Source organism: Coregonus lavaretus (assembly GCF_964263955.1).
Source record: "Coregonus lavaretus genome assembly, chromosome: 21".
Lineage (NCBI taxonomy): Eukaryota > Metazoa > Chordata > Actinopteri > Salmoniformes > Salmonidae > Coregonus > Coregonus lavaretus.
The window spans coordinates 7,179,025-7,192,436 of NC_140008.1; the positions used below are offsets into that span (position 1 = coordinate 7,179,025).

A 13,412-nucleotide genomic window follows, 5' to 3' on the forward strand; every position below is an offset into this window, starting at 1 on the left:
CGGCCGGAGAGAGCTGAGAGTGAAGTGAAAGGTGATGGAGAAAGAAAAGGATAGAAAGAGAGATGGAATGATGAATAGATGAAAGAAGTAGAAAGCCTCAGAACTGAGATGGAGGACTAGCAAGAGGCTGTAATGGAATAAAAGAGTGACTGAAAGCGAGAAAGAGAGTGAGCAAAGGATGAGGGTGGCCGTCTTGACTCACCTGACCTTTGAACTTTGACCTCCAAGCCCCTTGACCCCTGCTGGAGCCTCGGGGGCACAGGGGGGCTAGAGATAAGAAAAGAGAGAAGCCAGTAGACAGCGTCCTCTTTTGAACGGAGGTCTACGGTGGCTTGAGCCAGAGTCACTGACTGACAGAGGACTATCGGCCATTTTGATCCCAACCAATCAGCTACTTTCACGTCCGCTTTCAAGTTTACACAATACAGCCTGTCCATGAGGCCGCATGCTCCTTCATTACACTTGTTTCCTATGCCAGTTAAAGAGACTGTGTTATAAATATGTATAATGTGACCTAATTATTATGTTATTAAAATATATAAATGGAAGGAACTCCAGTGCTGCTGGGGTCATCCAATGTATATAATAACCATCTCTTGTCTGGAGTCTTTTGCAAAGGGAAGTGAGATTCAGGTTATGGTTTAGTTTTTCATTTGTTTGTTTGTGTTTTGTTGATTTTAACATTGCAAAATGTTTTAAAGCGTTTTCTGTCGTATACCCTAATGAACATGACCAAGTGTTCCGTTGGTGCCACTCCTTCTCTTGTGAAATAATACAATTCAACAACAAGAGACTGACATCATTCCATTCAGTCACTTAAGTTATGATCATCACGACACTGTTGCCATTGTTGTTGATACGGCGACTGTGGTGTTCAATGTTTATCAGATATAATGTATTGTTATGCCTTTTCCATCTTTGGTCTGTGTTCCCCCACAATCCTAAGTTGATGTTACAATGATCCTACATTTGTTCTGAAACATCCATGTTAAGAGTAACCAAGAGTAACCAAATCAGGGCTTGAACATTCTTTTGTGCGTTATTATTGTTGCTGTTGTTATAGTTACCATTGACGCTATTGTCATTGGTATCGCCTATTTGTATCGCCTATCTCAACCAAGAGGTGTGTGTGTGTGTGTGTGTGTGTGTGTGTGTGTGTGTGTGTGTGTGTGGTTGGGTCTCCTACGCACACATACGGTCCTCTGCCATGTATATGTCCCATACATCCTTTGTGCCAGCCAGATCCTTCACCTCTGACCCTTCCTAGGTGTTTACATTGGTTCAAATATGAGTGAACCTTTCCATCCATTTACTCTGAGCTCAATGTGTATTTAAACGCCTCACATAGAAAAGGCCATCAGTTTCAACCGTCCAGTGTGTTTAAACAGACAACGACTATCTCTGGTACTCTGAAAAATACTTCTATACTCTCTCCGTCACTCTCTACACCGTGCAATATCCTGTGTGTCCTCTAGGGAGTCTGTATGTTCTCACCAGTGCTTAACCTGGGGTTAAATCAGTATTCTATTATCTTGCCGTTACTGTACTGTACTTGCCATCCCATGCTTTACAACAAGTACACATTTGAAACAACACAATCACGGTCTTGTCATGGGCAAGGGGTAGGACTTAAATGCAGAATAGTCATCATAATGAATAAGGAATATCATGTTGCCTATGTTTTTGTCACAAGCTTGCCTCTTCTTAAATGTGCCATCCGGATTGCCCACTCTGTCCGAAACAGGTAGACTGGACTTGCTGCTTGTGGTCTACTATTAGGGTGGAGCAGCGGAAATTTCCGAATCATGGTGTTGTTTTAGGGAGAGGCACCTTAACCAGTCACAACCAAACTGTTTAGTATCAGACTGAAGAAAACATCCTGAAACAGGGAGGGACTACCTGAACTGACTACCAACCGCTTGTTTTTGTTTCTACGTTGCCAAGCATTTTGCTACGGTGTGCCTTAATGAATTCGACCCTGGTTATCAGAAACTCAGAAGTTCCGTTTGAGAGAGGTGCACTGGGGGTTGTTGAGCAGCATGGGAGAAAAATAACTATTCCTACTGGTCAAATACCCACAAGCTAAACTAAGACGGTATTTGTACACCCTGTAAGGCTACTATTGGCCAATGGTGTCCTGCTAAAGTGAATGTACCTATCACTGGAAGGCAATTCTCTGCTTTTTCTTGTCGTTTTCTTGTGTTTTATATACAGTATGTATGTTGTATTTATGATCATGCTTATGAGTGTACATTGTGTAAATGCCTGTTATAAAAAATATTGTCCTGTGTATGACTCCTTATATAATATTAATCATGTTCAGTTGTTTTTACAGGCTAAAAAAAAAGACTCATGTTTGTGCTACAGAAAAAAAGCCTACTTTAGCAATTGTATCTCTTTTTTTGTGTGTGCTACTCTGGACACATTTGTTTGTATATAAGGGGCAGTTTGTGTAATATTTCTTCGTTTTTAAGATACAAATATATGTCTATGATTGTTAAAACAAAAATCATGGGCTTATTAAAAAAAGCGAAACTGGAGCCAAACTGGTGTGGATTGTGTCAATAAATTGTTGTCCTACAAAATGAGTTAGTTGCGTTTTCCAAGTCACTCAATTATTAAAATCGCAGGAATATGGTTGAATATATCAGACAAGTATTATGATTCGTTGTCATATGAAAACCTATAATTTGGATATGGACTACTGTGTTTTCTTTGTATGGTAAAACATGCATCACGAGTCATTCCAGCCAGGAGAATGAAACCAGGCGAACGGTGTGTGGAATATTCTACATTTGTTCGTTGTATTGACGAAATTCTTTTGAAAATAGTCATCTGACCGGTTGTTATTCTTCACTTCCTACTATCCCTTTCCTGTAGCAATGCCAGGGTGATTCAACAACGGAACGCATTTCTTTAAAATGGTTTAATGTTGAGAAGCGATGTCTGAAACGAAAGTAACGTTGTTTAAGTATCGGTTCGCTCTTACGGCTTGCCCCATCTCTTGTGGCCACACCTGTATTAACTATTATTTATGAGACTGCAATATAAAAGGGAACGTTACTTACTTCGACGGCAAACGGCATGATTTGAGAGACTACTTAGGATTTTGACAGTTTCGACGTCGTTATGCAGTCCTCTTCGGTAAAATGATATTCCATTGACCAGTTGTTGATTTTAATATCATTGACACATGATTGTTTTTAAAACGGTTTCGTGTTTAAAACAGAAACGGAAAATATTGCTATTATTTTAAACACTGAACGCCAAGTCATTCATTTATAATGACGATATCATACATGTTTGACTGACTGTACTTTGCTTATCCAGGGTATTGGAGCGGTGTCTGGTGATCACACCATAGTATTCTTTGACTTGGAGACTACCGGATTAGGTATTGTACAAAATATATGCTCTTGTGTTTAATATTGTTAGGTTGATAGAGTACTTTACCGTTTTGTGTTAAAAGCCTCTATAATAAAAAGAAAGTAATAGACTTACAGTAGAATGAGGGTAATAACCGTTGGTGGAAAAAGTACCCAATCGTTATACTTGAGTAAAAGTAAAGATACCTTAATAAAAAATGGCTCAAGTAAAAGATAGTCACCCAGTAAAATACTACTTGAGTAAAAGTCTTAAGTATTTGGTTTTAAATACAGTATACTTAAATATCAAAAGTAAATGTAATTGCTAAAATATACTTAACTATCAAAAGTAAAGTATAAATCATTTAAAATTCCTTATATTAAGCAAACCAGACGGCACAATCGTGATTTTTTTAAATTTACGGATAGCCAAGGACACACTCCAACACCCAGACATAATTTACAAATGAAGCGTTTGTGTTTAGTGAGTCCTCAAGATCAGAGGCAGTAGAGATGACCAGGGATGCTCTTTTGATAAGTGTGTGAATTGGACCATTTTCCTGTAAGAGTACTTTTGGGTGTCAGGGAGAATGTATGGAGTAAAAAGCCTATTATTTTCTTTAGGAATGTAGTGAAGAAAAAAATGTAAAAAATATAAATAGTAAAGTAAGGTGCAGATACCACAAAAGACAACTTAAGTAGTGCTTTAACATTTTTTACATTTTACATTTTAGTCATTTAGCAGACGCTCTTATCCAGAGCGACTTACAGGAGCAATTAGGGTTAAGTGCCTTGCTCAAGGGCACATTAACGTCATTTAGCAGACGCTCTTAGCCAGAGCGACTCACAAATTGGTGCGTTCACCCTATAGCCAGTGGGATAACCACTTTACAATTGGGGGGGGGGAATACTTTAAAGTATTTTTCTTAAGTACTTTACCACTGGAAATAACCGTTTTGTTGTTGTTGCATTTCCCCATTTAGTAGTAGACTAGACACAAAGTATTGTAAATGTTAGCTCTAAGAAACCCTGTATACAATTCAATAACTTTTTAAGAATTATGTATATACAGTATATGTGTGACAAAGATGTGCGTGGGTGTTTATAGCGTGACAGTTTGATCCCTGCTCTCTCTGAGGAAGTGGTGTGTGAAAACAAGTTACGCAATGTCTACTGGCTCACTTACATTTTTACATTTACATTTTAGTCATTTAGCAGACGCTCTTAGCCAGAGCGACTTACAGGAGCAATTAGGGTTAAGTGCCTTGCTTAAGGGCACATCGACAGATTTGTCACCTAGTCGGCTCGGGGATTAGAACCAGCGACCTTTCGGTTACTGGCACAACGCTCTTACCCACTAAGCTACCTGCCGCCCCTTGATGGACCAGGATAGCTATGTTCTTGTATTTATCGTTAATAAACCAATTCAGACTTAGAAAATGTACGCCTTTCCTACGCACTTCTCAGTAGCTGGTATTCAGACTTACCTTATGTAGGTGCGTAACGGGTTGCAGGCGTGGTTCCCTTGCGTGCGCTGAGAAAATGTAATTCAGCAGCTGAAAACCCTCCCACTTGCTGGTCATCAGATTTTCTCATGGAGTTTTCATTCAGTAGGGTTATAAGTACATTTATCTAAAGCCATCCCTTTAAATTTGGTGTACCTTTAATTTGAATTTTCTCAACAGACTCGTATACTAGAATATATGGAATGGGTCCGAATATTAGGGATCAATTAAAGAAAGGCATATAAAATCACGCATATTCGTAATCTTTTCGGCACCAATTGGTAGATAAAAAAATACTCTGATCTTGTATATTATTTAGGGTTCGGAAAGTATTTATGAATAATAATAAAACAGATTTGGAGAGCCTTTACAAACAAAATATAATGGTGAATCAAAAATAGTGGTTTGATTCATTCTGAATGTTGTTGCCATATTCAATTGTTCAACCCATGAAATATTGGAAGGTGAGAAAAGTGTACAATAAAAGTTGAACAGTATAATAAATAATGGAACTGTGATAATGGTCCAATAGTCATGGATCTTGCCCCAGGCTACATGATCTGCTTTCCATAATGATTCAAATAGGCTACATGTCCCAAATTATTGCCCAACTTGTAATACGTTAGCCTTATATGATACACTATTGCTAGCGATCCCCAGGAACAACCACAGGAACGTGACAGAGGAAAGAAAGGTAAACTAACGATGTATTGGAATGATGCAAAATGTGACAGTTATAAATGTACTGTATATATAACTGACGGTGGCTACCGATAGTGGCTAATATTTAACATGATTCAAATTGGGAAAAAAAGATACTGTGAAAAGTCCTGACATTTAATAATACTGAAACAAAATATAAATGCAACATTTAACATGTGCTGAAATAAAAGATCACTGACATTTCCCATACACACAAAAGCGTATTTCTCTCAAATGTTGTGCACAGATGTGAGCATTTCTCCTTTGCCAAGATAATCCATCCACCTCACAGGTGTGGCATATCAAGAAGCTGATTAAACAATATGCTCATAACACAGGTGCACCTTGTGCTGGGGACAATAAAAGGCCACTGTAAAATGTGCAGTTTTGTCACACAACACAATGCCACAGATGTTTCAAGTTTTGAGGGAGCATGCAATTGGCATGCTGACTGCAGGAATGTCCACCAGAGATGTCTACCATAAGCTGCCTCCAACGTCGTTTTAGAGAATTTGGCAGTACGTCCAACCGGCCTCACAACCGCAGACCACGTGTAACGACGCAAGCCCAGGACATCCACATCCGGCTTCTTCACCTGCGGGATCGTCTGAGACCAGCCACTCAGACAGCTGATGAAACTGTGGGTTTGCACAACCGAAGAATTTCTGCACAGTCAGAAACCGTCTCAGGGAAGCTCATCTGCGTGCTCGTCTTCCTAACCAGGGTCTTGACCTGACTGCAGTTCGGCATCGTAACTGAATTCAGTGGGCAAATGCTCACCTTTGATGGCCACTGGCACGCTGGAGAAATGTGCTCTTCACGGATGAATCCCTGTTTCAACTGTACCGGGCAGATGGCAGACTGCGTGTATGGCATTGTGTGGACGAGCGGTTTGCTGATGTCAATGTTGTGAACAGAATGCCCCATGGTGGGGTTATGGTATGGGCAGGCATAAGCTATGGACAACGAACACAATTGCATTTTATCGATGCCAATTTGAATGCACAGAGATACCGTGACGAGATCCTGAGGCCCATTGTCGTGCCATTCATCCGCCACCATCACCTCATGTTTCAGCATGATAATGCACGGCCCCATATCGCAAGGATCTGTACACAATTCCTGGAAGCTGAAAATGTCCCAGTTCTTCCATTACCTGCATACTCACAAGACATGCCCCCATTGAGCATGTTTGGGATGCTCTGGATCGACATGTATGACAGCGTGTTCCAATATCCAACAACTTTGCACAGCCATTGAAGAGGAGTGGGACAACATTCCACAGGCCACAGTCAACAGCCTGATCAACTATGCAAAGGAGATTTGCCGCAATGCATGAGGCAAATGGTGGTCACACCAGATACTGACTGGTTTTCTGTTATCTGTGACCAACAGATGCATATCTATATTCCTATTCATGTGAACTCCATAGATTAGGGCCTAATTTATTTATTTCAATTGACTGATTTCCTTATGAACTGTAACTCAGTAAAATCGTTGGAATTATTGCATGTTGCGTTTTTTTGTTCAGAGTAAAACATTCTAGAAATCATAAAACAACTCTGTAGGTTTGGCGCTATACTGTCATTTGCGCATGGCTACAGAAGCTTATAGCTTGGATCTCCAAATTTCATCCCTGAAAGTTATAAGGCCAGAATTATATAAACTTCACTGTGGAAAAGGTGATATGTTGGACCACCCATACACAAAAAATTTATGCACGTATGACTGTAAGTCGCTTTGGATAAAAGTGTCTGCTAAATGGCATATTATTATTATTATTATATTATATGTTGATATGCTTTTGTTTGCTGCCATATGACTGGTTTCACATTTGTCTCCACATTTGTGTCCAGCAATCATAAGGTCATATTTACAATCCCCTTATCCAAATGGCTTACTCATTTATCTAGCTCTTATCAATAGCTCTCATCAATTGGTAAATTACAGTGCATGGAGAATGGTGTTATTGCTATCGGAAAAAAATAAAGTAGATGTTGTTCCACTTGGAACCGACAGGTTGCTTGCCTTTATAAAGGTGGTGGAATTATGAGGGAATTAAGTCAAGGTCAGAATGCGGTGTATCTGGAGACACCTCTGCCACACCTTCATTTATTTTATCTCCACCCCAAATGAATAGCTGATGAATAGCATGATATTCTCATGCTTAAGTTCGAGGTCAGAATAAGTGTAGAGAGAAAAGTGCATAAAAAGGGAATTAGGTTCCATTTATGTGCGCTTAACTCAGGTCAGAATTCCCCCCCTATTAGAATACAGGTGCTACGTTAATCATAAAGGGTTTCGCAAGGAACCAAAATGGGTTCTCCTACAGGAACAGCCGAGGCACACTTTAATTGTTCTAGGAAGCACCTTTTTTTCTAAGAGTGTATCGTTCATATCATCCATGTGAATCCAGCCTTGTCACAATACGGGCACGTATTAACCCTACTAACCCATAACCCTAACCCAACTGTGATAGAGTTTAACAGGGCAAAAGGGTAAACAGTACTGTCCTTTAAATGTGACGGTATCTCTCATCTACCTCCATAGACACATCTGTGTGTGACATCATCCAGCTGTCGGCCATCAGCGGGGAGAGGATGTTCAACGTGTACGCTCTTCCTCACTGCAGCATGACGAACCAGGCCTCCATTGTCACAGGGTTCACCGTCAGGGACCACCAGACCCTGCTCCTACACGGTCAACCGGTGGACACCATCCCCCTCAGAGAGGCCCTCACCTCCTTCATCACCTTCCTCCGCTCCTTCCACAAGCCCCTACTGGCGGCCCACAATGCCCGGCGTTTCGACTGCCCCGTGCTGGCCAGGGCTCTGGGGGAATGCTCCCTGTTGCACGAGTTCCAGGAAGTAGTGTCTGGTTTCCTAGACACCTTCTTGATTAGTAAGGAGATGTTTTCATCCAGACTGACCAGGTACTCTCAGGAGCACCTGGTCCGTGTGTTCCTCCATAAAACGTACGAGGCTCACAACGCCTTGGAGGATGTCAAGGCCCTGCAGGAGCTCTATCAGAAATGGAGTCCCAGCCAGTTGGTGGTGCACCGTCAAACCTTTCCCCTGCAACACGCCTCTAACCCTAGAAGGGCTTTCTGATCGAGGGAAGCATCTGTGCAATTTATTTTATTTTATTACACACGCAGGTTGTGCTGTTTTTAAGTGTGTTTTCACGGTTACTTGTAGCTCTTCAATCTAGAGAAAGACATTAGGAAGTCCTTTGAATTTGCGGCATATCTGTGTGCCCTGGTCTTTCCCGTGCATATAGTACTTTTGTGGATGATCATGTCCGCAGTATAAAAATAAAATAAAAACTTGTAACTGTAAATATTGTAATGTACAATTTTAGCAAACAATAATCATGTGGTAGTGTGTGAAAAATAAAAAACATGGTTTATAAAATTGTTACATTTGAAAATGTTTATTAATGAAAGAAACATGATATTTGTTTTCTTCTTGGCTGAAGAAATGAGAAACTGATGACTTTATTAAGTTGGATGGAAACTGGGGATAAAATCTAAAGAAATCTAAAGGGATTCTGTGCTTCTCAATAACGTTAATAGTGCTATATGAGAATCTCGGGGAAACGTTTTGGTTGGACAACTAATTAGTGGACTGCGCTTTTCAGGTCGAGAGGGGTCCAGCTTCTATATCATCTCCCAGTGCACCTCTCAGGAAAATGGGGGTTTCGAAAGGAGTGGTCGTTTTGAAAGGAACCATGTAAGGACGTGGGGGTTTCTAAAGTTGCCACTCAAGACGTAGTTTGGGTTATCGGATGTTAGTTAGATCTGCAGAGATGACGGTAAGGAATGTCAGTTATGGAAACATATCTATTCACTCACTGCGAGCTGTGTCTTTGAACAGTACCTACCGGTAGTCATGTATGTACCTTTAAGTTTTTCGTAAATTAGCTACCTTAACTTATATATTAAAAAAAAGCATGCATTATTTATTATTGAATATTTGAAATAATAATAATAATTGAAATATCAAGTCATGGCGGTTCTAGTTGTTATGGGATTCCAGCGCTCCTGACGTCTCCTCACATGGTTCCTTTCGAAACCCACACTTCTTATATGGTTCCTTTCTAAACCCACACTTCTTAGATGGTTCCTTTCTAAACCCACACTTCTTATATGGTTCCTTTCGAAATGCAGACTAAATTAGTCCTAAAATAGTGTATAAGAGATAATACATATGTGGATGATGTAAAGAATATTTGTTGATCTGATGTGATTAATAAGGAGCATCCAGACGCTGCACTTGATGAATTTATGAAATTGCTTCTTCCAATTATTGATAAACATGCACCTGTTAAGAAATTGACTGTTAGAACTGTTACGACTCCATGGATTGATGAGGAATTGAAAAACTGTATGGTTGAAAGAGACGGGGCAAAAGGAGTGGCTAATAAGTCTGGCTACACATCTGACTGGCTGACTTACTGCAAATTGAGAAATTATGTAACTAAACTCAACAACAAGAAGAAAAAAAACTGTATTATAAAGCCAAGATCAATGATATAAAGAATGATGAAATTTTTTTTTGGAGTACTTTAAATGAAATTGTGGGCAGAAAGACAAATTCAACACTTTGAAATTGAAATGCATTCCAGGTGACTACCTCATGAAGCTGGTTGAGAGAATGCCAAGAAGAAGAAAACGGACTACTTTAAAATGGAGATAGCCTCAATGACACTGCCCATGCTGTCACAGACGCTATAAAGATACAAAGACGAGTCCTCTATCTATCTCTATGGCCTGTTGTTCACACGCGTATCTGCCCTCTAGAATGGTCCCACCTGATCTCGCCTGCCTTCCATCTTTGAGAACATGTATTTCCATTGTTAGAGCGGTCACTTGACAGTCTTGTCAATATAATAGACAATCTTTGATAGTAGTCTCACTAGAGAAAGTGTCTGCAGAAGGGAAAAGCCTAGATGTCCATGTTGTGGAAGAGATCATCTCATGTGTTGTAAAAGTGAGGAGAATGTGAAGTGTTGCAATTGTGGTGGGAACCGTGAAGCGACATTTTTGGAATGTCCGACTAGGGCTCCCTGCCATCCAGGACCGCTATACCAGGCGGTGTCAGAGAAAGGCCCTAAAAATTGTCAAAGACTCCAGCCACCCAGGTCATAGGCTGTTCTCTCTGCTCTCTTGCTTCGTTATATATAACAACCCATACACCCTGTGCCATGGAACCAGCTATTTTGCAATCTGTATGGCACAGCTGTCAACATCCTGGTCCTCAAATGAAACTGGTATACTTCCCTATTTATGCTATTTTTATTCCTCCTCCAGTTTGGATCCTTTATATTGGGCAGACAGACCAGTTCCCTGCCTCCTCCATTTTGGGGTTAAGGCTGTAATCAAGTCTCTCCAGAGTTTCGTCATTCAGAGACTGTCTCCAAATATCCACTATTTCTAACGCGTCCATAATATTTGTGATCTCTTTAAGTCCACGGTGATGATAGTCTATCACCATAACAATTTGATCCTTTGTTGCCTGTAAGTTCAATAAATTGGTATAAATGTTTTTGAAGAAGTATGGATCATCCTGATTTGGACCATATAGATTAATGAGCCAAATCACTTTTTTCTTCCACTTTCATATTCAAAAGGGTCCACCTTCCTTGCGAATCATTCCTGACTGTTTGCACATACGGATCGGCATTTTTGCTAATTAATATCATCACCCCTTTTGAGTTCCTTTGTCCGTGACAGAAAATTATTTCACCACCCCATTCCGTTTTCCACACAACTTCATCTAACGATGTAGAGTTAGTTTCCTGTGTGTATCTATTATTACTTTTAGTATTATGTGTTTTACTTTTCTATTATTTCTCTATTTTCTTTCTATCTGCATTGTTGGGAAGGGCCCATAAGTAACCATTTCACTGTTAGTCCACACCTTTTGTTTACGAAGCAGGTGACAAATAAAATGTGATTTGATTTTTACCTTGTTTTTTCAACCCCGTCCAGCTGGTGGCGGCATTACATCTTTGGGGGATGTAGTCCGCCATGAAACGCACAAGAAGAAGAAGAATAAGAAAAAGAGGAAGAAGAAGAAGAAGTCTATCCAGAGCTTCATCCCACAATGTTTGTGCTGTTGTCCTAGGTTTGGGATTCCCGACATTAGCTGCATAGTTTAAAATATAATGGTAAGATTCAAAGCAAAATAGCGAATTTCTTTGGTCTAATAATATGTATTGTTTCATTGTGAAACTCATTATCTTGTCTCTGGCAAATTGTTTGCTCTCATAACTTAATTCACGGCGCATCTATAGTAAGTTGTCAGTTTGAGCTCCATTTTCACAAGTCTTCTCTGATTCATAGACGTGATTAAAACTCATGGAAAAGGAGAACTCTCCCCTCGCTGTGGCTACCAGCCCTGGCCGAAGTTTGGTTTTCTTTGACTTGGAGACAACAGGACTTGGTCAGTCACTCGATATTCTAGCTACATTACTGCAGCCTGTCGTGTTGTTGATACCATTGTAGTAGTCAGTTGGTGGTCCCTACTTTCGATCTTGCAACAGTGTATCAAGAACCAACGTTATTGTCGCCATGTTTATCAACTTTCAATCAAAGACAACGTTTTTTCATAATCATTCAATGTAATCATAATCATGTAGGGCAGGTTATATTAATTCACCATATTAGTGTGATCAGTCCATCCTGGTTCTGGGGACCAAGAGAGTGTGCAGGCTTTTGGCTCAGGCAGCCCAGAACTAACACAGATAGAATCAAAGAATATCACTGATTTGAATTAACCTTGAATCAGTTGTGTAGTTCTGGGGTGGAAGAAAAGCCTGCATACCCTGTGGGTCTCCAGCACCAGGACTGAAAAACATCACCCACATTTATTTATTTTGTTAAATGAATGTCTCAATTGTTTCTATACGGTCTGTCATGTTCTTTATAACTGATTGAGTGTTTGTAATGTGTTTGTAATGCTTGTCATTCCAACAGGTCAGAGCTGTGAAATTGTCCAGCTGGCTGCAGTAAGTGGGGGTCACTCCCTGAACCTCTACAGTGTCCCTCGATGTCGGATGCAGCGTGGCGCCGCCAAGGTCACCGGCTTCAGGGTCCGGAGGCACAGGCTGTACCACCATCGCTGCCCCGTCCGGACCAACTCCCTCGAAGAAGTACTAGTCTCCTTCATAGCCTTCCTGCGCATGCTGGACCGCCCGATGGTCGTCGGTCACAATATCCGTCGCTTCGACTGCCCTGTGCTAGCTAGAGCGCTTGACGAGTTTGACCTCAAAGCAGAGTTCCAGTTAGCGGTTTCTGGTTGCTTGGACACACTCCCGTTGGCGCGAGAGCTTCTGAAGGGACATGGTCTCCAGAGTTTTCGGCAGGAAAACCTTGTTCGGATAGTGGTTGGCATTTCCTACGAGGCGCATGATGCCTTGGAGGATGTGCGGGCACTGCAGAGGCTCTACGATGCCCTCGGACCCACGCCAGAGCAGGTCGTCAGGCATAGCTTCACCATGGCAGAGCCAGCACCCAAGCAGCCTCCTGCAGCCAAGGTCAAGGCCAAGGGGTCCTGTAAGGCACCGGGACAGCACCCCCTGTGGAAGAGCTTCAGACAGGCAGTGAAGGTCACAGAGGGGCCCGAAGGGGGCACCACAGGCCAGGGTAATGCAACTCTTATAACGGGTAATGGTTGTTAAGTGAAAATAAATGGACATTTTCACATGTTGTGGAGTTCTAAATTACTGCAGCTCATTTAAATAATGTAAGATTCTGACATTGTGATGGATTGTAATGTGTTTGTGTGATTATTCAAATTCATTACGTTTTCAGAAAATAAAGATGTTATTTTTTTGT

At 40.9% G+C, this 13,412-nt stretch overlaps 2 protein-coding genes across 2 annotated transcripts; both read left to right on the top strand.

Moving 5' to 3' along the window:
• Positions 1-2,743: 2,743 nt before the first annotated feature.
• On the top strand, positions 2,744-8,987 carry plex9.1 (PML-like exon 9.1). The gene is made up of 3 exons (XM_084185590.1): positions 2,744-3,144; positions 3,331-3,394; positions 8,123-8,987. The coding sequence occupies exons 1-3, from the start codon at positions 3,130-3,132 to the stop codon at positions 8,680-8,682; spliced, it is 639 nt and encodes a 212-aa protein (XP_084041716.1). The 5' UTR covers positions 2,744-3,129; the 3' UTR covers positions 8,683-8,987.
• Positions 8,988-9,949: 962 nt separating this feature from the next.
• Positions 9,950-13,412, top strand: plex9.2 (PML-like exon 9.2). The gene is made up of 3 exons (XM_084185589.1): positions 9,950-11,743; positions 11,919-12,018; positions 12,552-13,412. Exons 2-3 carry the CDS (start codon positions 11,934-11,936, stop codon positions 13,253-13,255), a joined length of 789 nt encoding a protein of 262 aa, XP_084041715.1. The 5' UTR covers positions 9,950-11,743; positions 11,919-11,933; the 3' UTR covers positions 13,256-13,412.

What these genes read in the sequence shown, in the direction of transcription:
- plex9.2 (XM_084185589.1), top strand. Translation starts at nt 11,934, where the DNA reads ATGGAAAAGGAGAACTCTCCCCTCGCTGTGGCTACCAGCCCTGGCCGA. An exon ending in CTTGGAGACAACAGGACTTG is followed by an intron (nt 12,019 to 12,551) that starts GTCAGTCACTCG and finishes TCATTCCAACAG; the next exon opens with GTCAGAGCTGTGAAATTGTC.
- plex9.1 (XM_084185590.1), top strand. An exon ending in CTTGGAGACTACCGGATTAG is followed by an intron (nt 3,395 to 8,122) that starts GTATTGTACAAA and finishes CTACCTCCATAG; the next exon opens with ACACATCTGTGTGTGACATC.